Source organism: Theobroma cacao, chromosome 4, assembly GCF_000208745.1.
Source record: "Theobroma cacao cultivar B97-61/B2 chromosome 4, Criollo_cocoa_genome_V2, whole genome shotgun sequence".
NCBI lineage: Eukaryota > Viridiplantae > Streptophyta > Magnoliopsida > Malvales > Malvaceae > Theobroma > Theobroma cacao.
Genome location: NC_030853.1, coordinates 3244949 through 3271701, shown reverse-complemented (window position 1 = coordinate 3271701; position 26753 = coordinate 3244949). Strand labels below are relative to the sequence as shown.

The 26753-nt window shown below is 35.7% G+C and overlaps 4 protein-coding genes across 6 annotated transcripts; 2 read left to right on the top strand and 2 right to left on the bottom strand.

The window, feature by feature from the left end:
• LOC18601152 (40S ribosomal protein S27-2) lies at positions 8423-9753 on the bottom strand. Its single transcript, XM_007031994.2, has 4 exons — positions 9599-9753; positions 9127-9228; positions 8904-8932; positions 8423-8806 (listed from the first exon to the last, which is right to left on the bottom strand). Exons 1-4 carry the CDS (start codon positions 9599-9601, stop codon positions 8680-8682), a joined length of 261 nt encoding a protein of 86 aa, XP_007032056.1. The 5' UTR covers positions 9602-9753; the 3' UTR covers positions 8423-8679.
• LOC18601151 (calcium-binding mitochondrial carrier protein SCaMC-3) lies at positions 11936-15636 on the bottom strand. Of its 2 annotated transcripts, XM_007031992.2 has the most exons (5): positions 15223-15631; positions 14337-14788; positions 12875-13663; positions 12594-12684; positions 11936-12504 (listed from the first exon to the last, which is right to left on the bottom strand). In XM_007031992.2, exons 2-5 carry the CDS (start codon positions 14752-14754, stop codon positions 12312-12314), a joined length of 1491 nt encoding a protein of 496 aa, XP_007032054.2. In that variant the 5' UTR covers positions 14755-14788; positions 15223-15631; the 3' UTR covers positions 11936-12311. The 2 variants fall into 2 exon arrangements, with proteins under 2 accessions (XP_007032054.2, XP_017975097.1); XM_018119608.1 differs by having other exon boundaries at positions 12408-12504; positions 12574-12684; positions 14337-15636.
• On the top strand, positions 15806-19305 carry LOC18601150 (histidine biosynthesis bifunctional protein hisIE, chloroplastic). Of its 2 annotated transcripts, none has more exons than XM_018119648.1 (6): positions 15806-16194; positions 16526-16749; positions 17846-18091; positions 18176-18271; positions 18360-18508; positions 18747-19305. In XM_018119648.1, the coding sequence occupies exons 2-6, from the start codon at positions 16582-16584 to the stop codon at positions 18952-18954; spliced, it is 867 nt and encodes a 288-aa protein (XP_017975137.1). In that variant the 5' UTR covers positions 15806-16194; positions 16526-16581; the 3' UTR covers positions 18955-19305. The 2 variants fall into 2 exon arrangements, with proteins under 2 accessions (XP_017975137.1, XP_017975138.1); XM_018119649.1 differs by having other exon boundaries at positions 15993-16155.
• LOC18601149 (chalcone synthase) lies at positions 24104-26050 on the top strand. The gene is made up of 2 exons (XM_007031990.2): positions 24104-24475; positions 24787-26050. The coding sequence occupies exons 1-2, from the start codon at positions 24292-24294 to the stop codon at positions 25788-25790; spliced, it is 1188 nt and encodes a 395-aa protein (XP_007032052.2). The 5' UTR covers positions 24104-24291; the 3' UTR covers positions 25791-26050.

The window sequence follows — 26753 nt, the reverse complement described above, 5'->3', positions numbered from 1 at the left end:
TATTCAACACAATGATGAATGTTAAGGGAAAGACGAAAGACAACTTAAAGGCACAACAACATTTGAAGGTGTATTACAAGCGGCCAGAATTGGAATTGGTGGAAAATAATAGAAAAATTTTCAAGCCTAAAGCTACGTACACCTTAAATAAGGAGGAAATAAAAAATATTTGTACTTGGGTGAAACAATTGAGATTACCTGATGGCTTTGCGCTAAACATATCTCGGTATGTTAATGAGATTGATTGCAAATTTTATAGGATGAAAAGTCATGATTGTCATGTTTTTTTTGCAAGATTGCTCCTAATTATCTTCTATGATATGGTGCCTCATTCAATTTAGGATGCGATTACTAAGATATCTCACTTTTTAAGGGATTTGTAAGCAACTGAAATATCTGTAGATCATATGGAAGCTTTGCAAGGAAAAATATGCGAAACTATATGCAAACTAGAAAATATCTTTCCTCCTGGTTCTTTGACCCTATGGAGCATTTGTCGATTCATTTACCTTACAAGGCAAAGGTTGGTGGACTCGTCTAGTATCAATGGATGTATCCATTTGAGAGGTACTATAATTGTTATTTGTTTTCAAATAGTTTATTACAAGAGTTTAAGGTACTTTTTAAGTTTGATGAATATTGTGATTTTTAGGTTTTTGCAACATTTGAAGAAGAAAGTAAAAAATCGAGCCTTTGTTGAAGGATCTATATGTGAGGTTTATATTATCGAGAAAATCTCCTTGTTTTGCTCATGGTATTTTGAACCTATTACGCGAACAAGATTAAATCGAGTGCCACGTAATGATGATGGGGGAGACGTGGACTCTCTTGGTCGTCTTTCAATTTTCACTCATCTTGGGCGAGCTTTTGGTCCATTAGATAAATCTCAATTTTTAGATGAGGATGAGTTTTATGCTGCTGAGCTATATGTTTTAATGAATTGTGAAGAGATGCTTCCATATATTAAGTAAGCACCATTCTACCATAAACTCAATTGATTGATCATAAGAATGAACTTAATCCGTAAATTGTGGATATGATGATAGGATATTTGATGAAATGGTGAAGAGAGATGTTGTGCATATATCGAAAGATGAAATGGTGATACAAGATTCGTGAAATGGTTTAAAAATTATGTAAGTTTATGTAAATTAGAAGTGAAGTTTTAATAACATTGAGGCATTAATTATGTAATTATTAATTTTTGATCTTGTATATCATTTTTGTAGGCTGCAAAACATAAGGATGAAATTGACCCACGTATACTTGAAATCTCTCATGGTCTAGGAAGTATGATAAGGTGTTACAAAGGATACTTTGTAAATGGTTTCAAGTTTCACACCTTAGATTACGGCCAAAATCGTAAGATAATGAATAGTGGGGTCTGCATAAAAGGGAGTTTTTACAATGATTATGAGCTTGACTTTTATGGTATTTTAATGGATATAATTGAGTTGGAGTATTTTGCTATCAAAAACAGAGTTGTGCTATTTAAATGTCATTGGTTTGACACTGAAAAGGTATTAATGTAGATCTTTTGCATTGTCTTATTGAAATTAAATACAGCTCAATACTTGCCACTAATGAACCATTTGTTTTAACTGTACAAGCTCACCAAGTTTATTATAGTAGTTATTCATCAACCAAAAGAGATCGACGTGATTGGTAGGCAGTATTTAAAACAAAAGCTAGGAATAGATTTCAAATTCCTAGTAGTGGAGATAGAGAAAATGAAATTGATTTGAATGAAGAAGAATACCAAAAAGATGTGTCTATTTCAATTAATGGTACTCTATTGGAAGAACTTGATAACTTTACAGTTCTAGCAAGTGATGATTATGAAGAGGTTAATCTCTTAATTGAGGATGAAGAAGATGACATGCAAAGAGATGAAGATGAAGAAAATGACATGGAAGGAGATGACAATGAAGATAAAGATGAAGATGAACTTGAAGACGACAACTGCGAAACTTTTAGTGATGATAGTGATAATAATGAAGAACATGAGTTTGTTTATTCTGAAAGTGATTGATGATAGTAGATATATATGATATTGGTTTTATATTTTTTGTTACATAGTTGTTTAACTTTAATTTTATAATATTGAAAGATCTTGACATGTTAAAAAATTATAAATTTTAGTTTATATTTATAAATGTTGAAATTAATACTATATAATTGCATCTTCGAATGTTATGATTGTTGTAAATTGATGATTTTTATACTTTGTTTCAATTTTATTTAAAATAATTTATGTATGAATTTTAACAACAAAATATTACAGGAACAATGGTTAAAGAGAAGCATTCAAAATCGAGACCTAGATCAACAAATGCCTTTGGAAGTATGTCCTTACCTACAAATGCTAGTGTGTTTGTTGATCCATCCATTCAACCACAGATGCAGTAGATCAATAATGATGTGCCCTCTAAGCCACCTTTTTTGTTGGGTGCATCTGCAGAGCAAGTAGAAAATGAGACATCTACTCACGATTCTCGTAGATCCCCATCTATTGATTTAGGTGCAAGTGTAGATGATACATCCTCAAGGTCAAGGGATAGAGGGCCTAGTGTAGGATTACAGACTCCTGTAGATCCATCCGACAGATTGTGTATAACTCCTATTGGGGAGAGGTATGTTATCTTGTATTATAATGAAATTGTTATATTTGTTATAAATTTTAATATATTAAAATTTTCTTTCATATTGTACAAGTACTTTTTTCGAGCAAGGGGTCACAGCTACAATAACAAGGATCATCAAAAATCACTTCCATGGTCCATGGTCGACATGGAGGAAAGTCCCTAATGATATAAAGGAGTTAATGATTCAAAAATTTTAGGTACTATGTTTGTTATTCAATTAAATTACAACTTTTTGTTTTCAATTAATTTGTATCATTTTTTTTAGTTACTATATTATTTTGATGTAGGAAAAATGTGTTTGGTCCACAAATCAAGATGTTTTGGTTTGACGAATATGGGATAAAATTTGTTCCGATCGGTTAAAAGACATGCTTTCAGAAGAAAGGAATAAAGTAATGACAGAAGCCAAAACAAACAACATTAGGGATTGCAAAGGCATGTCAAGGGAATGGATCACAAGTGAAATCTAGGATGCCCTTATCGATACGGTATGGGTTACAGAAGAATGGCAAAACAAATCGAGAAAAACAAGGCAAAATTGTTTAACGCCAAAAGAAGGAAGCATTCCAAAGCACACTGGCAGTTTAGTTCCATTTGTGGTTCATGCAAAAAGGATGGTATGAATTAATCTTACTTCGCATTTATATGTATGGTTTTCTTTCAAATTTAATTTAAATTGTATGTTTAGTAGTTTGACTTTGGTTTCTCCTTACATGTTGTTTATATATATATCGATTATGATTGAGCATATATAGCTGTAAATAAATGCAGGCAATTGAGATGAAACGAGATGTTAGCTTTTTGAAAGTGTTCAACCGCACTCATAAGTGTTTAGGGGATCATGGTGATTTTATAGATAACAAGTCTAAGTCTACGAGTGTACGTACAAAATTGATTAATTTTTACTTTAAAGTTGACGATCTAGTTGAAAAATAATCTTGTTTAATTTTTTATGTAGGAAATGTATAATTCTGTACTATCGCAGAAGTATGGTGACGATTCATCTTCTCAACTAGAATTCAATCCGCATGCTTGGACCGAAGCAATTAGAGGGATGGAGACTACACGCACTCACGTGTATGGGTTTGGTTCTCGAGTGCCTGCTACAACTTTCCTTACTGGAACACACAGCAATGTAGCAACATCTAAGTCTACGTGTGGTCCTATCAACTCAAATGCTACCAGTCCTGCAATTGCATTGGAAGAAAAAGTGAAAAATCTTTCAGAAAACTTGGGTAAGATATGTGAGGAAATACGTGAAGAAATTAAAAATGCAATGGCGGAAAGCATGACTGAATTTATGGCACGTATGGAAACCATGATCATGACTAATACGTTTTCAAAACAAGAAAATGTGGGACCTTCAAGGTAAAATCTTGACAAGTAAGAACACAACATTTCATGATATGATGTCTCTTTTTCACTGCTACACTTGGATCCTTTTTAGTATAGTTGTTTAATAACAAATTTAGCTTTATATTCATAAGTGTTAACTTTTTTAGATATTGTGTGTTTATCAAAATTTTTAATTGTATGAATTTGACTTTGAATTTCGATTTTTAATGTGTATTTATTTTATATATTTTGAAAGTCAACTGTGGACGTCAATTAATAATTTATTATCAAAATTTTAATTGGTAATTTTTTTTGGAAAACATCACTAAAAGGATACGTAATTGAAAACTAGTAAAAGAATTTCCATTAGAAATACATCATCAACGGAAATTCCGTTGGAAAAACATTTTCAATAAAAACGTCCATTGAAAATTTTCAACGAAATTCTCCGTTGGGAATGCTTTTCCAACGAAATTTTCCATCGGTGATGTATTTTCAACGAAAAATTATGTTGAAAATTTTAAACGTTTTTTCCGTTGGAAAAGCGTTTCCAAAGGAAAATTTCGTTAGAAATTCATTTCCGATGGAATTATTTTCAACAGAATTTTTCGTTGGTATTTTTTTTCCAACAAAAAATTCAGTTAAAAATTTTCAACAGAATTTTTTTTCCAACTGAATTCTATTTGACAATATTTTCTAACGGAATTCCAATGAGATAGCCAACAGAAAGCATATTTGTTCCAACAGAATTTTTCGACGAGGCTTTTACCAATGAAGTTTTCAACGGATTTTTTCGTTGCAAATCCGTCGGAAAAAAATATTTCCAATAAAAATTAACTTTTTTTCAATAAAAAATTCTGTCGGAAAAAAGCTGTTTTTTAGTAGTGATGGACCTCCTCATCTCTGGTATTCCACCAAGTGAATTTAAGACCTATAGCCCAAATCTCGGAATTCACATTCATCACAAGTTTCCTGGAAAGCTCTCATCTGATTCTCACTTTTTTCTGCACCACCAAATTTTTCACTAGCAAAAAATAGCTCATTAATTAAAGTCACCTAAACGCAACCAAGGGCATTGCGATTATTCTTTCAAAGTTCCGAGCAAACCCCAACTTAACGGCCTATCAGGAGTATTAAAATGATCATAAAACCCTGTCATCCGCCACAGTTCACCTCTCTTTAAAATTTCAGCATCTATGTGATTTCTAGAAAAGGACTCAACTGTTGGAGAAATTTCTTTCCCCGATAACAAAGCTAACCCACCAGCTCCACCTATTGAATCGATCCACTGTCAAAAAATAATCCAACCCAAAACATAGTCTCAATCGTTCCATCTCTTCACTATGCTTCTTAGTCTCCATTAAAAATAAAACATCCAGATTTAACCTTCCTAAAAATTTAAGGAGCATTTGAATTGTAGAAGGATTCTCAAGTCCTCGACAGTTCCAACTTACTAACCTCATTTATCTAGCCAATGTTGGTCAACGTGACCCTCTTGCACTGTTGTTTCAACAATGGAAATTGCTCCCTTTTCTGCTTCGTTTCCTAGTTTTCATTGTTCTAGTTTTCAACCTCGTAATCTTTCGTTTTCTATCACTCGGTCATCTTTCAGCACAAACCCGAATAGAATCTGTCTACACTTCTACATTTATTAACTCAACACCATTAAGAACAGACAGCAGCGGGCTCCTCTGTAAATTCGGCTTCACCTTCTTCCCTTTGTCGCTAGTTTCCTCAACTTGTACATCGTCAACTTGGACGTCAGACTCAACTGATGTCAGAACATTTATTAAGTTTACTGCATCTTGTGTATCATTGGCCACATCCAAGCTACGCACACCAAATTCCCCCACCATACCCACGTCATTAGGACTTACCTCCAACGCTTCCTACATATCATGCCCCACTTTCATATATACTGCAGACTTTCCCACGGCATTATTGCTTGTATCCCCCACAGAGCTTTGACTATCTGAGAGAATCTCATTTAAAGTTTTGTTGGTAAGTCTGCAATCCATACTTTTTCCCATATTTTCCCCAAACTTAACACCATCCTTCATATTTCTATCCCTTCGATCCCCCTCCTTCTTATCGTTGGTTCCATTAATGATCACTTTTGAGGATTTCTTTCGTAACGGTGCCACTAAAAAAGACCCCTATTGCTTGGTAACCTCTCTACTTGTCTTCATCAATGCAAGGAACTCTACAGTCTTTATCGTTGTGCCCCATCGTGCCATAGCAATAACAAAATCTAGGTAGACGTTCGTATTGGATTTGATCATTGCCACCTGCTAGCATTGTATCCCGTCTCAATGGCTTTTTAAGGTCTAATAAAACCTTAATTCTCAAATAATGATCCCTCAAATCCTCCCCCTCTCCATCCACTTGTACATACGTGCACACCATGTCATCAATGGCTTTAGTTGTTTCCCCATTCATTAATTTTAAAGGAACCCCCATGACCTGGATCTAAAATTGTTCTGTAGTAAAATCAACCTCTTCCGGGTCCATGTTACTTTCATCAAAATCTTTCAGCACTAGTAAGCTTTTGTGGAAACACCACGGTTTACCTTTTCTCACCTTTCCATAATCATTTTTCACCGTGAAAGTAAATAGGAATCTATTGTCTCCTACTTTGGTCATTGATAATTGGCCGCTCAACCTCCACAAAACTCCCAACGTTTTGACCATGGCCTCTTTATTTTCATTCTTAGACTCCCAAAGTGATCCCAACAAACAGAACTCATTTTTGGTCCGAGAGGATCCTACCCCTGTATTCGCAAGGTACATGATTCCGCGCCTGACAACTTGAAGTTTTCCACTTCAATTGTAGATCCTCCATTGTGTACACAACGTAAGGACTTTAAGACTTAAACCAGTAACAATCCCAATACCAAGTAGCCAAAATAAGAAAATAATTTTGGCGGCTACCTTGAGACTCAAGGCAAACCTCTCCCAAACCCTAGTTTAGAGAGGACCGATGGACAATCCATAACTAATATTAATGAAGTTTTTTTTTCTTTTAATTAATTTTAATTTTTAATATTAAGTATAGAGTATTATGATATGATAAATGAATTTTTAAAAGTAATTATAAATAATATGTATAAAGATAATTATTTTTTTAATTCAAACTTTCAATATGTTTTTTAATAATATATATTTTCAAATAAAAAACATGTATTTTTATGTTAATTTATTAATTAAAAATTAAGAAACATTTAATATGGTGAAATCAAAAGTGTGAATCTGATTTTTTTTTTAATATAATCTTTTACCTATAATCTAAATCTTAAAATTAACCATAAAAAGTAATTTTTATATTTTAACTAAAATAAATAAATAAAAGACATAATATTTACAAAAGTCTCTAAACTATTTAAAAAAATTCAACTAAGTTTTTATTTTTTTATTATGTTCAAACAAATATTTTGATTTTTATTTTTAATCAAATAAATTTTTATGAATAAAGATTGACTTAGTCAAAATGTAAAAATAGTACTAACGTGACATGTTAACATTTCAAAATGCAACGTGACATGTTAACATGTCATAATAAATGATAACATGATCATGTATATTTTTTATACTTTACAAAATTACTATTGATATCAATGTCAATTAATCAACTATTAATTATAAGAATTTATTTGATTAACTTGATTTAATATAATAAAAAAATAATTTTACCTGAATAATTTTAAATTTTTTTTGAATATCACACTTAAAAAATCTGAAGTAATTAAACTATAAAACTCGAAAACATATCACTTCTTTTTGCACCTGTATTATATTTATTGTATCGATCTATATTATTTTTGGTTAATTCTGTTACATATCTATATTATTTCGTTAATACCATAACGTATCAATCTGTATTTATATGCATAAAATCATAAGCTTTTTGCCCATCTCGAGTAAATCGTGTCCCACTTTAAAGTTAATAGAATAGAGTTTCTTAGGTAGAAGATTGGGAACAAAAGCAATTCTCTTCTACTACCACCACAAGCAACTCCTTTGCCAAGGTCCAAAGCCTAGCTGCCAAACCATTCTCCAAGCACAGTTTACAAATCCATAAGCATAATAATAGATACATGGTCTCTCAATGTCAATGAAAGAACATTACAATTGATTTTGCACGACCGTGGGATTCCACATAAACATCTCAAGTTCAAAATTCTCAAGTAGCCTTCGTTCTAAATCTCATATGAAAAGGTTTTACTTAGTAGTTCTTGCATGAAAACAAACTTCGCCCTGCTATTTGCCGATAGGCCACTGACATATGCAGCGCAGCCTAGGAAAGACAGCACTCTTTGCAAACAAGATAACCTGTAGCATGACATTGAGCTGCAGGAACCACCCGGCTAGCCTAATTGTTTCTCAAGTGCACAAAAATAATACAGAAAATCTAGAGCCAGCACAATCAAATGAAGATATTAGAATTTTGAAACCTGCTCTATCATTCGAACCTAGGTGGGTGGAAATTCGAACCAGAAGTGAAGATGATAAATTAGGATTAACGAACCAGGATAATGCATCAACTTAAAACGTTCATCGAAACAAAACCATTCCCTACATTAAACAATTCTAGATCAAAAGCATAACGAAGTCTCATCAAAACCTAATAATAATCACATCATAAGGCACAGCCACTACCATTCCCATTCAAGAACATTTGAAACGCTTCCAATCATAGCCATCAGTCTCCCTTTTTCCTAAAAGAGCATCCCTCTGTGAGTCTAGCTCTACCACCAGTAGGCTGGCACAAAACCGTCTGGCAGTTACCACACACCACAACAGTTTGAGAGTGGCTAAATACAGTGGTTCTGCAAATTATAAAGCAGAAAATTGAGAATGAAACCCCATATATACTTCAAAACAAAATCTAAACATCAAAACAGAAATCAGATAATATGAACTTACATGTTGAAGCAGCCTTGACATTTCACATCCTTCACAAAGATCAAAAGAACAAGTTAATCCAGCATATACAAATACACACAGATCAAAAGGTCAAAGCTTTTCACAGTACATCAAATTTTTGTTAAGGAAAATTTCTCAGACATCCTAAAAGGCAACAAATTTATTCAAACAATCAACCAGGAAGAGCAAATATGATATGACAAGAAAGAAAGCCAAAAATTACCATGAAGAAAGAATTGGGGGACTGAACGAGACGCTTGAGCTTGTGCTTCTTCTTCTCAAGCTCTGCCGGAGGATTCAACAAATCAATGTCGTTTTGGAGAACCTAACATCACATTGTAACACCCCAAAACTCAGGTTCCATTAAAAACAATATAAAACTACCCCAGAAGGGAAACCCAAACTAGAAAATTAATAGAAAAATCATAAACCGCCAACAAGGCCAAAAAACCAAACAAGTGTTTCCATCCCACCTAGCTAAGTTCAAGTTCAAAGCAAACAACAGCAAGAAGTGAAACATAAAAAGTCATAGAATTTTCTATTTCTCCTTAAAGCTTCCAAGCAACCAAAAAAGTAGTAAAGGAATTGGAAATCAGCAACATGAAACCATGAAAGAGCGAGCACTAATCAAAGGCAAGAATAGGATGACGAGAAAAGAGGGACAAAAAACACATAAAGAAAAACTTGGGACAGACCATTTTCGGAGGCTGCTAGTGCTGGATGCCTTACGAGAAACCTTGAGACCCACCGATGCGGAAGCAGTGTTTCTCAGCAGAGCCGATGAGCAGAAACCATGCGAATGCGGCGTTTATATATGAAGCGGAAACTGGTTGCCCTTCACCTTTCTAGTTTCTACTTCTCTTTATTTTCTTAAGGCGGTGTGCGGGCGGACACTATAAACCCACTTAGGCCCAGCCTTTGAAGCCCAGACCAAACTTCTGTTCTTTTGTTTTTGCCCAGAAACAAAGGCACAAACATTGTTCCAAACTTCTGACCTTCTGATTACACTTTTAAGGTGACGAGGCAAGTAGAGAAAATAAATATTGTACTTACAATATATTTAGCTACATTTCCTTTGTAGGGGTTGGGTTTTTGAGCCTCACAATGAATGTAAGCCCAGGCCTGATGTAGATAATCATACTGCTGAGTATAATAAGTTTAAGCCCAAGACTTTAGAAAGTTTGAGTTTTCACTTTTTGGTGCCTTAACGCTTCAGGATTTTGATGACATTTGCCATTTGATACTTGATCACTTCATGATTTGCCCTTTCGGACCTTACCACTTGATGATTTTAGTCATGTTTATGATTTTGGTGGTGTTTGCTGTTTGATGCCTTTCCACTGCCCTTCATGACTTGTTGTCTGGTGCCTTATTATTGTTTTTAATGACATTTATTGTTTAGTACCTTGTCACTTCATGATTTACTAAGTTTCACTTTGCATAAAAATTGATTTTAGTACCATTTATGATTTTGGTTGTGTTTGCTGTTTCGACCCTTACTTTGCCGTCTTGTGCCTTACCACTAATTAAATGGTTCTAGTGACGTTTGTCTTTTGGTGCCTTACCGCTTCAATACTTTTATCACCTCATGATTTACCATTTGATAGCTTACCACTTGATGATTTTAGTAATGTTTATAATTTTGGTGGAGTTTGCCGTTTGAAACCTTACCACGTCATGGTTTACCATTTGGTACCTTACCACGTCATGGTTTACCATTTGGTACCTTACCACTTATTAATTTTAATGACATTTGGTGTTCAGTGCCTTACCACTTCATGATTTACTAAATTTCATTTTCCACAAAAATCATTATACTTTCATATGGTTGAAAGTAATTAAAACGCATCATCGTTGAGTTATAAGGGCAGCCCTAACGATGATGGGGCTACTAAGGAGAACCCGGGGAGATAAATATAGGAGGAGTTTTGAAGAATGAGCTGGCTGAGACTAATTTTTCTAAATCTATAGGAATGCATGATGCAAAGTTTGCTAACTTAGTGCAGTACATGAAGCTTTTACAATCTTTGAATAATCTAAATGGCAGGAGTCTTTACTCTTTGATAATTGAGAGTGATTCTATAAATGCAGTTAAGTGGGTTAGTGAACCGAGCAATACGCTTTGGAAATATAGAAAATGAATACTTAGAATTGAGTCTCTCAAAAAGAAAGATAAAAGATTGGAAGATTATACACACATTGCGTAATGCAAATGGTGTTGCAGATCAACTGGTCAAAAATGGGGTTTTAAGGGAGAACGATCTTCTAAATATTTGTCCATAAGGTTGGTGTTTAATTTTTCAAATTTTGCTCTGCATGGAGGTTGTTGTAGCTGGTTTTCCTTGCTGTTTTAAGAAGTATATGTCACCTGGTTCGGTTATCTGGTATGGAGCGATGGAATAGAGTCTACCATATGTTGTGATTTTTCCAGCGGCAAAGGTATGTTCTTTGACCGTCGCAGACTCAGATGCTTATGGCGAACAGGAGGGCAGTTTTGATGGAGAGATGTTAGCTTCCAGTATATAATCAGATAGTTCGGAGGTTGTGTATGGTTTCCACTTTTGGATTGTTGTGAGGTTGTGTTCCAGAATTAATGTTTTTGTACGAGTTCCAGAATTAATGTTTTTGTACGAGGTTGTGCTACCCTTCTAGTGACTTATGTAATAACCACAGGCCTCAATATTGTAATGGGGTTAAACCCTATTTTTGCTTTTAAAGCTAATTTTCCAAAAAAAAAAAAAAACCCTTCTCTCTTATTCTGAGAGAAGTCGCCCAGTGTCTTCCATTTGTCTTTGCTGTTTTTCCCCTCTTGGGCAAGCAAGGAATGAACCCTCTTCTTTTCCCTCTACAAATATGAAACTTTCATCCAAAGGCTTCTTGTGGGGAACATAGCAGTTCAGCTCAACATCAAACATCTCATCTATCATGCTCCTACTTGCCAAAACTCAACTTATCCCACTGAATGAAATGAGAAACAAACCTTAGCAGCAGTGTGATAGAAATCATCAGTAAGTAGTAACCACTAGCATGTGTAAATGGTGAAGAGGAAGACAAGCAGACTTATTAATGGCATAGCAATTTCTGATAAAATTGCAGCCAAGAAAAGAATTACAAAATCGATCTTCAAGTGAAGTTTTTCTGTATGCTTCTTTATCATAGAACAATCAACCAACGCAAATAAAGCTTGAAAGAAGCTTCAAGCTGTCAAGAATGACGGGGCAAGCCAATTTTGCCCTTGCAGTGTATTTCATGCTAGAATGGCATGTGTATTATAATCTAAAACAATGCTATAATCTACTCAATTAGTAACCTTATTCTCTTAAACAATCTTTTTCGTCACCGTCCCCACCACTCCAACTATACACGCAACAATGTCAATCACAGGCATGGACACAGCACCAAAACTTGTTATTCCAGATCCAGACTCCTTTTCATGCTCTCATAAACCAGGTATGTTATGCTTGCAGATGGAACAACTTTGAGCAAATTAGGAAATAATCCTTTGTAGAAACCCCTAATCCCTTCATGTTGAAATGTTCTCTTAAACATATCAGACATTCCCTTGTAAGCAGCACCTGTATTAGGGCGCTGAGCCTGCATTCTGAAAGCCACAAGCAGAATTAGAATTAGGCTCACAGCATTAAATCCCAAAAGAAAAAGTTTTACTTACGAATGAAAAGCCTGATTCACCTTGTTCGGACAACCTGCAATGGATAGACACATGTTGCCCCTAGAGCTCCAGATATTGTGCCACATCCCAGTTGTACAAGAGGACCAGGTTCTACAAGGATAAATGGAATTTTCAAAATAAGATGAAGGCAGATGTGAAAAGAAATTGATGAGACTGAAGCCAGTGTAAAAGGAGAGAACTTAGCCAAATTCATTAAGGAAAACACGAATAACAAGAACAATAAAGATAGGAGCAAAATGAAAGGAAAAAGGCATCTAAATTAGGGTCCATAAAATCATACCACTGTCTTGAAGAATATACTTCTTGGACATATCTTTCAAAGTTTCATATGCAGCAAGATCAATGCCTGCATAAGGAATTATCCCAAGAAGAGATGGAACAAGTCCTCTATAAAATGCCCGGGGTCCTTCCTGAATCCATATATCCTTAGACAATGCTCCAAGGTTAGGAATTTTTCCACCTTCACAAGAATATGTTTGCAATCGGGTTTTTACAAGATCCATCGGATAAATGGCAGTCTGTGACACAGCACCAGCTAAGCCACCAGCAATTAGACGACCTGCAGCACCAATTTCTGCCTTATCTTTCCCCCCCTTAGCTTTAATGATAAATTCTTTCAGCATTTCATACATATAGAACTTGATGGCACTTTCAGGTGCCACTTTCAAGACATTTAATCCATTGCCACGGAAAAATCCCAATATTCCTCCTTCCCTCCATATGTCTCTTATTGCTGGCATGATATGAGCTCGTGTAGTTTGAACTTGCAAAACAACCTTCAAACGATCAAGAGGTGCAGTTGCTGTCCGAGATGCTGCCCCAGCCACTCCACCTGCAATCAGGTATCTGCTTGCATGTACATGCTTACTAATTCCCTCAGGGATAACAGCCTGTTCTCCGATATCAACAAGGCATACCCTTTCTAAGTAATGGTAAATGTTTTCAATAGTTGCCTCATGAGGGTAGAGCAGAAGAAAGTCTCTCCATTCTTTAAACGTTATAACTCCGTTATTATCCTGATCCACACGTTCAACAAACAGAGCTAGCTCCTCATCGTCAATTTCAATTCCTACAAAAGAGAGACTGGCGTGGCTTATAGAATGAAACAAACAGCCAAAAGGGAAGCTTTTTCTGCGAGCATTTTCAGTTATGCTCATCACATAAATCAAGTAAAAGAGCCAAGAAGAAGAATTTGTAAACAGAGCGCACTTTGAACAAGCAGAAGTAGGATTAGCTTAGATTCTAATTGATGTAGCTAGATGACAAAAACAGTAAAAGTTAAATTCCACTAAGCAAGTGCCTACAAGTTCTAGTCTACCACATGGTAATCAATAAATGTGTATTTAGAAAACCAATTAGTCAGTATACTAATTTAAGTCAAGCCAAACCGTAATAGAAAAAGAATAAAGTCTGGTTATTCTACATACAGATGAATTTCTCACTTTGCTTGCAGTTAGCAGCAACCATTACGCCAGGGAAAAGGCAGACAGTAGCAGGGATATCACAGACATGGTATGAACAAGATAATTCTTCAGCTAAATCCAGTTACTAGTAATTACACATGAAGAAAAAATTTTATGGTAAACAACAAAATACAGTCAACTCTCCCAACAATCTTTACAAAGAGAAACTAAATCAGCCAATAGAAAGACGAGTAAAGGTGCTAGAGGAGTGCTGAAGTGGTGGATGAAACAAGAAAATAATTAGTAATTGAGGAAATTAAATGCAACAGTAAATGTTACCTGCCCTGAGAAGAGCATCATAAAGCTCCTCAGGCAAAATGCAACCATTGTGTTCAACATCAATGGCTTGAAAAATACGGTAAAGCTCGAGCTCCTTATCATCCATATAGCGCCTAAACTCCTGATAATCCACCCGGCCATCCATGTTAGCGTCACACACGTCAAGCAAATCCTTTGCATACTTGTACTCGGAGGGAATTTGGAGAGCAGATAAACCAGCCTCAATCTGGGCATAGTCCAAAAAGCCGGCATTGGCAGAATCAAAGAAATTGAAGAGACTGCGAATTCTCTGGTCCCTCTCTTCCTTGGTCTCTTCAAGGGCCAACAAAACGTGGTCCATCGTGACTGGTCCCGGTTTCTTGACGGGGTTGCAGCCGCGTGCTCGCTGTTCCTTGGCTTTCGTGGGATTAGCGTCCATTTTTTAAGAAAAAACCAGCATAAAACCGCCACACCTACAATGAAAAGCTCTTCCTACGGTTAATTCCAATCTCATAGATTCCCATACCCAAAAGCTTCAACTATGAGAAAGGTACGGATCAAAATCAGAAATGAGGAAACGCAATCAAGCAGTTGAGAATCTAAATGAAATGAAATGAAATAGGAATCTTCAATTAGCATGCAAAAGGGCTCGAAATTGATCAAAAGCTGAAGGCTTTAGGAATGATAATCAACATTCAACAAAGGCCCATCAAAGCACAGGGACAAGTACGTATATATTGGAGTATGGAGAGCAAGAAAAGATCGAGGTGAAAACGAAATGAAGGGTCAAATTCAACACGGAAAAGAGGAATGGAAACAGGACACGAAGACGAAGACTAAGAAGAACAAGCGAGAAGTTTGATTGTGTCAAAAAGGGAACAAAAACTTTTTTCTTTCCTTCCTTTACCGTGGAAAAGAGGGGAGAGATACTGAGAAGGAAATCACAAGGTCCAGGTGGGATTGAAAAGGGGTATGAAGGTTGATTGATTCATTCATACATCGGCAATCCCCGCAGAGACAGAGGCAGAGGCAGAGGAGGAGAATCACCGCCCACATCCCCAAAGGACAACGTGCCCATCACAAAACTATACAAACAGAAACTTTAAAAGTAAATTCCTTTTTCTTTTTTGGGTTTTTGGTTGTGTAATAAAATTGTGATTGTGAAGAAAGGGACGGTGCAAGACACAACTCGCAATGCAACACAGTGAGCAGGGCGCCACCAGAGCCAGGGGATATTTCATTCTATGTATTTTCCCATTTTGTTTTTTTATCTAGGAAAGAAATTCATTAATCCATCATAAGCTATTTTATCTTTTTTTTCTTTGATTATAGTAGTAAAAGTACTGTAAGAAAAAAAAAAAAGAAGAAAACTCCAGAAAAATGGGGAATAAGAGAAAGAAAAATACTCCTATAACCATGCCCACGACTACCACGAGGTAGAAAAATTTACCATTTCTTTTTTGTGATTTGTTTTGATTAATAGTAGTAATAGTGGACCTGTTGGGGATGGGGATTGGGGGAGGGAGGCAGGGAGGGACACAGATTCTTTGTAGCGTGAGTTTTGTGCGTCCAACAACGTTAAAGATTCGAGTCCACTCGGAATCCAACCGCTTGAGTTGACACCACAGACCTCCTAGGCCCATATCAGGCCCTCCTCTTTTCTTTTCTTTTTCTTTTTCATTAAATTTCCCGTTTAATAATGAAAAAACCCTAGAGTACCCACAGGCCACGACTGAAGTGCTCTCTATATAAAACGGCAGTTGTTGCAGTGTGAAGTGCAGGGTGTGGCGGCTGTTCAAGAGTTGAGTCTCCGAGTATGGTGTCTCTCATTTTGGGTTCGGTACTTCGCTAACATTTTACTCAGTTCAAAACTGTAAAAGTATGCCCCTTTCTTTCTTTTTTTTCTTCTATATGCTTTAAAATGCTTCACAATCTGGTCAGTGTGGATTTTGATTGATTCCCACATGACTCGTTCCCTTGAAGCAATAGAAAGTGTGTTGCTTTCCAGGAAATCTCAGCCTCAGCTTATTTTTTGCTCTTGCTGTGGTACAACCCTGGAGCAACTACATATTTTGTGAACTAAAATTTGTCCTTTTTTTGCCTCAATTTAGCATTTCAAAGAAACTTGCAGTCCTTTTTTGAATAATATTCTTCAGGCTTTTTAGTTAGTTGGTAAAGTTGTTTTCTTTTCTTTTTTTGTTAATTTGCAGGATGAGCTTGATGTAGACATTGCTAGAATATAGAGGATTTACATTCGTTCTTTCAGATGGCGGTTTCATCTTTCCCTTGTATTCAACCTGTAAGAGCTCCTTTCAGAGCCTGCAGCTTGTTTTCTACTGGAGTTTGTGGTAGATTCAGGAACAAGAAGAAGATAAATGCTATTGTCTTTGCTTCTTCGAGGAAATTAGATAAAGATATCGACCTTCAATCAAAGGTACTTATTTTAGTGTGGTTTTATATGTTATACATGTATTGACGTGCATGTGCTTCGATGAAACATTCAACCGTTTTTAGTAGAATTGTCTGTTTGTTAATGTTATGGTATTATGTGAATGAACTGAATGCTATGTCTATCAAGATATTGGTAATTTAAATAACTCTACAAAAGCACAGATTGGATATGGGGTTGGGGGTTAACCAACAGATCCTATCAGGATTAGTATTGAATATTATCTAATCAGGCATTTTGCAGGCCAAGCTAAATGCCTAAAAACAGTCAATAGTGTTATTAGTACCCCTACTGCAGCCTTCTTTTACATGTATTATGTTTCGATTAGTACCTAAGAATTAACCAGACATATGTCAGATGCCTATCTTATCTATTGTGGTAGGGATTGTTACATGTCTGGAAAATAAAAGATAGGGAAGGAATAGATGGTTTGGGTTTTCAATCTGTCTGTTATCCGTCCCTTGAAGGAGTTCATCGTTGCCCAGTACTATGTGTTTAGTTAGTATTTGAGCTACATCTGGACACTACATCTCTTGACACCTCTGTATTCTATCCATCATTAGATTTGGCAAAATTATTCATCTTTGATTTTCTTATATACCATACCGAAAAGAATGTACAGATTTATACTTACACAGCTCTGTATCTACTGTTATCAGAGGACAAAAATTGCCTTGGGAATATTAGCTTTCTTTCACATGATTGTTTAATTAGCATCCATAACCTGTGCTATGTCTGCAACTTGGATTTACTAAGCTATTGATTGGTGACTAGTGAAGCCACTTTGTTTTCAGATGTTTGCCCTCTATCTCTATTATTTATGATTTTCCATATTTTGTTCTTAAAGAGCATGCCTCTGATTAGTTCAACCTACCTTGATTTTTAAAATCTGTCTAGTGTCTTGTGAAGATGTTGTAGTACTTTTCACCATGCAGAGGCATGATTATGGTTAGGTATTGTGAATTTTATATACTATCTTAGGTTTTTTTATGTCTTTTCTTTTTTCAGAATTCTTCTGTATATATGGAAAAACCACACATCTAAGTGGGAGGACCTGAATATCTAAAAATTTTAATTTTAGGTTGATACGTTGTTGGACAGTATAAAATGGGATGACAAAGGTTTAGCAGTGGCTATAGCTCAAAATGTTGACACGGGAGCCATATTAATGCAAGGGTTTGTCAACAGGGATGCTCTAGCCACAACCTTCTCTTCTAGGAAGGCAACATTCTTCAGTCGGTCACGGGCAGCATTGTGGACAAAGGGAGAAACTTCCAACAATTTCATCAACGTTCATGACATCTTTGTTGATTGTGATCGTGATTCTGTATGTTCTAAACAACTTACTGTATGACATTTTTGTTGATTGCTTAATTCATTTTGTTTAACTTAACTGAAAATTATCTTTCAGATAATTTACCTTGGGAAGCCAGATGGCCCTACATGCCACACAGGTTCGGAGACGTGCTATTTCACATCAATAAGTGATCTGTTGAAGGAGCAAGAAGTAAGCAGCTCTAATCTTTAACAAGTGCACATTACATTATTTGGTATTATTTTGCAAGTTTGTAAGTGAACTTAGTTTGCAATGGCAGGTTGAAGAAAATAACTTGGCACTGACAACTTTGTACTCATTAGAATCTACAATTTCCCAACGAGAATCAGAGTTAGCAGGACAGCATGGAAAGCCGTCATGGACTAAACGGCTGTTGCTTGACGAAACTTTGTTGTGCTCAAAGATACGGTAATGTAGTCAGTTTTAACTTGGCTAGTATATATTTTCATGGAGAAATTGTAGAAAGTAGATCTGGTTATATTTATAAAAAAACAAGGAAAGCAGTGTTAAACCACAAATGAACAGCATGGTTGTTCGTTTCCCTCCTGTGAAGATTCAGCAAATGACTAAGCTGTATGCCTATTAAATCTTTAGCATGTTAGCCTTTCTTTTGCATGTAATCATGTAATTATATGTACTCATGCAGGGAAGAGGCAGATGAGTTGTGCCGAACACTCGAGGAGAAAGAGGACAATTCACGTACTGCCTCAGAAATGGCAGATGTGATATACCATGCCATGGTTTTGCTAAGGCGTAAAGGTGTAAAGATAGAAAATGTTCTAGAAGTTCTTCGGAAAAGATTTTCTCAGTCGGGTATGGAGGAGAAGCAAAGCCGTGTAACAACACAAAACTGAGATATAAGCTGTGCTGTAGATTGGATTCTTTTATCCCTGGCTTGATTTTGATCCAATTGTCTACTGAGGACAGATTTGAATATTGTATCACCATAAGAGAAAAACTTTTATGTACCAAAACCACAGTTTGAGATCCACCATTGTCATAGTGTGAAATCGTGATTCGTGTAGAAGCCATGATTTTGTCTTTTCTCCGTAGCATTTTTTCTCTGCAAACTTACGGGTTTTGTCTTTACACAGCAGTTCCTGGATTCAGTTTGTACCGGTCGTGGGATCAAATACCCAGTTTCCTGAATTATTTGATAATATGATTTGTGTAAATACTAATGGCACAGAGTCGATTTTCTGTCATGGTTTAATCTTGTAAAATGCATTTCAAAGGTTCATAAAAGGTGTATCATTCTAGTACACCGTGATGTGAATTTTACAGCTCTGCGAGATCTTGAAACTTTGGGTATGGGTTTGGTTTTAATGGAGCAGAAGGCACACCAGAAATCGGGAAGTTTCCTGTTTTGACGTGGTATCAGATGGAGGTAAGCAGGCAAACAGGGGTTGTGTTCTCATTATGCAATTAGCAATGGCGTTTCTTTGTCATCTTTAGTGTCAGAGTCCTGCCCATACTCGCACACTGATTACAACAAGAAAGAAAATATTAATGCATGTCCCTGGCCTTGGCACAATCATCAGATATTATTGCAAAAACAGTATTATTTACTACATATTTTTGCTTCCCCTAATCCATGATACAATACAGTTCAAGACACAATCTACGTAGAAATCAATTTATGGAAACACTAGCTCTATAGAAGACTAGTCCAGTGGCATTGCTACTCATTATCATTTTTATTTATTTCAGAGACATGCAGTTGTTGGCAATAAAGACGTAATACAGAAACGCCATCCGTTCATCCATTCATTCAGGCCTGCGGTGGAGGTGCTGGAGATGCTGGTGGTGCTAGCGGTGGCGATGGGTCTGGTGGAAATGGAATAACGCTGCAGGTACTCTTGCAACTAATATTTTCGGCTAAACAGTCTAGGAAGCATCCCTGCTGGCTACTTGTTTGACATCCTGCCATGCAGCCTAGCAAATCACATTTCACTTCGCAGCTGACGGCGCCGTCGACGCCTGGTTGGCAATCGCCCAGTTTTTTTGGCGCCCAGGGATTCTGGGTCTTGAGTTGTGCAGATGCTGCGGCCACCCCTATGGATAGCAGCAAGAGCAGTGCTGCAACTTGAGCCACTGCGTTTGATCCCAGACGAACTGGAGCCATTCCCATTTATTTCTCAACCTCTAGCAGCTACCCTTCTTGGATTTCCTCAGCCATGGTTCTCAGGTTTTTATATATAAGAAGGTAGAGAGTTGATTCACGACTGTAAATACAAATGTCAGCACCACGCAAGAGGCATGCCCGATTGTTCTTTACCTGCACGACAATGCTAACTAAGAAGATGAGATAGATATAAGCAATGCATGCTTGGTCTGTGACTATCTCAACAGTTGATGAGTTTTCTTACCAAATTTGTGGAGATCACTGCACAGAACTTAAACATAATTCCCAATAGAAGTAGACGAAACAAATCAAGCAATTCCGATCTCCGGTCATCGGATCAGTTGGCTCACAACGGGTACTTACTTATCCATTGATGCATCCCCTGCCCTGGCTACTGCCAACAGCAAGGTTTTGCAAATTGTTAATTAGTTCTTGTGTTCGGAGTTCAACTTGCCAGAGATTCGTCACTCATTAGGATCAGAGAGAACCGGAAGATCATACATGCACCTTTTGCATTCGTTTACACGTATTAATATTTGTTGTCACGTTTGTGCAAACTGAATATTTGAAATTTCGTAATATTAAACCTTAAATTATGAATGCAATAAGAACTTTTATATATAAATTGAATAAATTTTATCAAAAACTATTTTTAATGAAAGTTATTTGATAAAGAAAAAATTCAACTGCACTTTTCGACGACCGGAGATTGGTGACCGATAGCAATCGTTGCCGGCGACCGAGATCTAGGTTTAGGGGTCGGCCTTGGGAAGAGAAGGGCAAGGTAGAAAAAGAAGAGAGCTAGAGAGAAGGAAAGAAGGAAAAATGGAAAAATAAATTAAATGTACTTTAAATAATTTCATCAAAATGACTTAGTGTTGGATAAAGAAGAAAAGAAAAAGAAAACTCAAATGATATTTTTTTTGTCTGACATGTTAGCATTATTAACGGTCAATTTAGACGAAATTATAAAAGGATTGAATTGTAATTAATTTCTAAATAGAAAGATTAAATTATCTAGTTTTCAGGTAGAGGAATTAAATTGTCAAAAAACTTATAGTACAAAAACTTATGAGGTACTTGGACCAAATTAAAATTTTTATTTACAAAAAATTAGAATAAAGAAGAAAGAATCAAATCAAATTAAATTAAATTTATTCCTTAAATTCTACAAAAAAAAAAAAAAACAAAGGCCCTACATCAAAAAATGGTCATTTAATGGACAAAAAAAACATAAAGAGGTTAAGTGAAAGATGCATGGACCAGGATTTGATTGAACTTGACATTATATATATATATATTACAAAAAAAATATATAAAAGTAAAGTTTTATTTACTGTCTTAATTGAATGACAGATGTTGAAGCTTAACATATATATAGTATAATAATAAGATTTATTTGAAGCTAGCTAATTTAAGAGGCCGGAAGGGTCGGTGAGAGACAGAGAGTGAAGGAAGACTAGCCTCTTGGCTCGTGGCCGATGGGGCACAAAACACTTAACGAACAAGTTAACCTAACACAATTCCACAAGACAGATACTAAACCTTAGGGCTGGCTGCCTCCCATCTTCCTCTTCTTTCTAAAATTTAATTTCCCATGTTCTGCATGGCAGTTGCTTTCTTTCATCTCTTCTCTCTCCTCTTGGCTACTTGCCATTCCACTGAAAAGTCCCTTTCGCATTATATATCTATTCTCCACAATGGGTGCACTAGTTCCATTTACTTACATCAGTGCAAAATCTAATTATTAATTACCACTAAAATGGTAGTATAATTCCATGCATTTCCTAATTAGAGCATTCATGCATTACCTAATTGTTCCAACTTATTAATTATTCTTGAGAAAAAAACATTAGTATTTGTTTTTTTTAATTAATGAAAAAGAAATTCGAATATTACTTTTTAAACAAAAAAATTATACACCAATCAATATATTAAAAACTCGAATGCTTTATTAATGTATAACTTACAAACAATCACAGTGTGTTGCAGAAAATAAGTGGGTCTAGAGTATAATGTCCAAGCCTCCCACTACGACACAAATTCAGCAACTTAACAGCAATTTTATCTTCAACATTTTGATTTATTTCTTCTCCAACATGAAAAGCCTCCCTTAATGCTACAAACCATGCCTGGATACCGTATCATTTTCACACTGTAAATTACCATCAAAAGATGAAATGACATCAAAGAGAGCCCAATGAACATCTTGCATTATGATGTATATAGTGCGATCCATTAGTAATTTTTTGAAATGATATAAAAAAACATTAATATTTACTTTATATTATGATCTTCTTCTTTTAAAATTAACAGGTAACTCTTTTTAAGATAGAATCTATATCACATTGTACTAATTTAAAGGAAAAAAAAACTCAATTATTATATATGAAAAAATTGAAATTACAAATGTAATTTACCCGATTAAACATCATAAGATTGTCATTAATTATGATCAAATGGTTCATATAAATTCTGGCAGCATCATCCCATCCAAGAGATGGAATTGGGCAAAAAAAATTGAGATGGGGGAGCAGCAGCAGCAATACCGACAAAGGAAAGATTATTGTATTATCGAGATCATGGATTCTTTCTTAATTTATGTATATATATTTTGATGCTGCTTCAATCAATTTCTTGTAAAGGACTTCTCTTTGTCTACACCCAATTGACAACTTAAGTCTTTTTCTTGCCTGACTTTTAAAAAAAAAAAAAATTGCTGTTGCTTTCTTGCAACCATATATTAATTTGGAAAACCCAACTCAATAAAGTAAGGGAAGACAAAATAAAAAAAATACAAAATTTCTATTAAAAAATATTAATGAAAAAAATACGTTATATTAAAAAAATAGATATATATCAAATTACATAAAACAATTTATCATTCTCGATGCATCAAAACAAAACATCCGTTTTAAACGATGTATTAACACAACAAATTAACGAATTAAAACACAAACAGTGCAATAATCTTACTGAAAACAGGGAAAAAATGAAAAAGATAGATGAAAGAGAAAATCATAATCTCAGTTGGACTAAGAAAATCTAATTTAACTTAAAATAGAAACAAGTCTAATCCGGCCATATAGTATATTACTATACATGCATATATAACCCATGTGGGTCGAGAACGTATATACATACATATATATATATATTATAATAAAATCCCGAACTACAATTGGTCCAAAACCAACCAACAAATAACTCATGGCCGGCCACACAAAACCATCACCCAAGACGAACAAGTAAACCTAACCAATCAACACAAGGAATGATTATACTATAAGATAAAAAAAAGTTCTGTATCATGGTAGGCAGCAATTCAAACCAGTTAGTCAAGCATGCTAACAGAGTCCAACTTCTGCTGGGATACTGATCTAATTGTATTTTGTGAAACATATTTATTCATAAATTTGCAGATGTACCACATTAATTACCAATAAATTGACTTTTCAAAAAAACAACCAATAAATGAAACAAATTTGAGGTACAATTGCATATGATTGGCACTAAAAAAATTATGTGGCCATCTTGCAACGTTTCCTGTTTTTCTAATCTGTTATATATCATCCGAAGTTGATCATTTAAAAAAAATGTTAAATTGAATGTATATTGTAATTACTTGATCATTGATATTTTTGTTTTCTTTTAATACTTAATAATGGAGATAAATTAAGAAATAGTAATGTTATTGCATCATGTAACTTGAAATTGGAGAAACAGACGTAAACGGGAGTGGAGTAATAGAAAGAAAGAAATATAACAGAGATGTGGCAGCACAGCTACCACCTCTTGGAGCAGCCTACCGCACACTCACGTGGCCTCCAGCTGCCCGTCCATCCAACCTACCCCTTCTCATATAAAACCCCGCCCAGGGCCTCCATCCAATTCCCACACCAACATACGGGTTTTCCCAGTACGATACAGTATACTTGAGAAATCCCACTACTCCACCCCTCACTTTCATTTCCCCCTTGCTTAAAGGGGACTCAAGTAGACTTTGTTATCTCCTTCATCCTTTGAACTTGGGGAGCGCTAGCTACTCGTCAACCAACCACCCAAAATGGCAATGGCTTCCGTTGAGGAGATCAGAAAGGCCCAAAGAGCCCAGGGTCCAGCCACCGTCCTCGCCATTGGCACCGCCACTCCTCCCAACTGCGTTTCCCAGGCTGACTATCCTGACTACTACTTCCGTATCACCAACAGCGAACACTTGACCGAGCTCAAAGAGAAATTCAAGCGCATGTGTACGTATATTTTTTATGTGCTACTAGTTCATAGACCCATTCCCTAGTTACTACTATCTATGTTTATTTTCTCATTCATGCATGTGACTGTTTCAAGTGGTTAGCTACCTTCTGATCGTTTATTTTCTTTCTTTGGGATTCGAAAATATATAAATCCAATCAAGATATAATATTTTATCTTGTCCGAGGAATGTGAATATGATATAAACATATATATATATATATATATATATATATATATTGTGATATCATTGGTTTTTTCACTCCCTCCGGAGGATTTCCATGTATAATCTTTGCTTTTCTCCCAACAGGTGACAAATCAATGATCAAGAAACGTTACATGTACCTGACTGAGGAAATCCTCAAGGAAAACCCAAACATGTGCGCCTACATGGCTTCATCTCTTGACGCGCGCCAAGACATGGTGGTGGTGGAGGTGCCAAAGCTGGGGAAAGAAGCCGCAACAAAGGCCATCAAGGAATGGGGACAGCCAAAATCTAAGATCACCCACCTTGTTTTCTGTACTACATCTGGTGTAGACATGCCTGGTGCAGACTACCAACTTACCAAGCTCTTGGGGCTGAGACCCTCTGTTAAGAGGCTCATGATGTATCAGCAAGGATGCTTTGCTGGTGGAACCGTGCTCCGAGTCGCCAAGGACTTGGCTGAAAACAACAAGGGCGCTCGTGTTCTCGTGGTCTGCTCCGAGATCACGGCCGTCACTTTCCGTGGACCCTCTGATACGCACTTGGATTCCCTGGTGGGGCAAGCACTTTTCGGCGATGGCGCTGCAGCCATCATCGTAGGCGCCGACCCTGATACCAAAATCGAACGCCCACTGTTCGAGCTTGTATCAGCAGCTCAGACAATCTTGCCAGACTCAGATGGAGCCATTGACGGACACTTACGTGAAGTCGGCCTCACGTTCCACTTGTTGAAAGATGTACCCGGATTAATCTCAAAGAACGTAGAGAAAAGCTTGGTCGAAGCATTCTCTCCAATTGGCATTAATGACTGGAACTCAATCTTCTGGATCGCTCACCCTGGTGGCCCTGCAATTCTGGACCAAGTCGAAGCCAAACTGGGTCTCAAAGAAGAGAAACTCAAGGCGACCCGCCATGTGCTGAGTGAGTTCGGCAACATGTCAAGTGCATGTGTGTTGTTCATCTTGGATGAGATGAGAAAGCAGTCTCTGGAGCAAGGGAAGCCCACCACCGGCGAAGGCTTGGAGTGGGGCGTCCTTTTCGGATTCGGGCCAGGTCTCACTGTGGAAACCGTTGTGCTACACAGCATATCCACGGAGGCAACTCACTAACCAGTCAACGGAAGATCAGATAAAAACAAAAAAAAAAAAAAAGTGAGTTCATTGTTGGGCTTCGGGGAAAAAAATCAAAATATAAATTTCGCAAACGTTGGTGTGGTTAAAGACTTTAATTTAAAAAAAAAAGAAAAAGAAGAGTAGTATTAATAATGATATGAAATATGATCATCTTTGTATCCCCCCTTCATTTGTACTATTATTATTTGAAATTTGAGTGAAATGCATTTCCTGTTAGGTGAAAAAGAAAAAGACAATATCTTGTGACCGCCGTAGATACCTTTCCCCTCTCTTTAATCAGTACTATGATTTTTCTTTCTCTTTTTTCCATGTTTTGACATATGCTAGGCTGCTGCCACTACCCTCCTCTTATGGGGATTTTGAACCATATACTATTATTTTTTATTATATTATTTTTAATAGATTTTAATATTAAAAAATAAATTTGCAATATTAAAATATATATAAAAAATGGAAAAAGTATAATATTGTNTATATATATATATATATATATATATATATATATATATATATATATATCCGTAATTAATGATTACTTTATACCACTCATTTACTATTTTTATTCCCTTCTCCCTTTTATTTTTCTCTTTTCTCTTTTCCTTTTTGCAAAACTATGTTTTTGCTAAAACAAAAACAATGGTATTTTGGCAATTAAATTGAAAATATTTAAAAAAGCGTTTGATTGCAATCATGATTATTCACAACAAGAAAAATTTTGATATGTAATATATATTTCATTTATTAATTAAAGATGTCAAAATCGGTATCTTGTAATTAGGTATCCTGTACTACCAAATAAGATTTGAATTATCTAAAAAAAACTCTTAAATTATTTTTAAAAATTTAAATATGTCTTTATATTTTTACTACATTTAATTAAATTCTTATGTTTTTATTCTGAACAAAATAAGTCTTTATATTTTAAACTAAATAAACTCT

What these genes read in the sequence shown, in the direction of transcription:
- LOC18601152 (XM_007031994.2), bottom strand. An exon ending in CCCCCAATTCTTTCTTCATG is followed by an intron (nt 8,933 to 9,126) that starts GTAATTTTTGGC and finishes ATCTTTGTGAAG; the next exon opens with GATGTGAAATGTCAAGGCTG. An exon ending in TGTCAAGGCTGCTTCAACAT is followed by an intron (nt 8,807 to 8,903) that starts GTAAGTTCATAT and finishes TATAATTTGCAG; the next exon opens with AACCACTGTATTTAGCCACT.
- LOC18601151 (XM_007031992.2), bottom strand. Translation starts at nt 14,754, where the DNA reads ATGGACGCTAATCCCACGAAAGCCAAGGAACAGCGAGCACGCGGCTGC. An exon ending in GTATATTCTTCAAGACAGTG is followed by an intron (nt 12,685 to 12,874) that starts GTATGATTTTAT and finishes TTATCCTTGTAG; the next exon opens with AACCTGGTCCTCTTGTACAA. An exon ending in TTGCAGGTTGTCCGAACAAG is followed by an intron (nt 12,505 to 12,593) that starts GTGAATCAGGCT and finishes TGTGGCTTTCAG; the next exon opens with AATGCAGGCTCAGCGCCCTA.
- LOC18601150 (XM_018119648.1), top strand. Translation starts at nt 16,582, where the DNA reads ATGGCGGTTTCATCTTTCCCTTGTATTCAACCTGTAAGAGCTCCTTTC. An exon ending in ATATCGACCTTCAATCAAAG is followed by an intron (nt 16,750 to 17,845) that starts GTACTTATTTTA and finishes TTTTAATTTTAG; the next exon opens with GTTGATACGTTGTTGGACAG. An exon ending in TTGTTGTGCTCAAAGATACG is followed by an intron (nt 18,509 to 18,746) that starts GTAATGTAGTCA and finishes GTACTCATGCAG; the next exon opens with GGAAGAGGCAGATGAGTTGT.
- LOC18601149 (XM_007031990.2), top strand. Translation starts at nt 24,292, where the DNA reads ATGGCAATGGCTTCCGTTGAGGAGATCAGAAAGGCCCAAAGAGCCCAG. An exon ending in AGAGAAATTCAAGCGCATGT is followed by an intron (nt 24,476 to 24,786) that starts GTACGTATATTT and finishes TTCTCCCAACAG; the next exon opens with GTGACAAATCAATGATCAAG.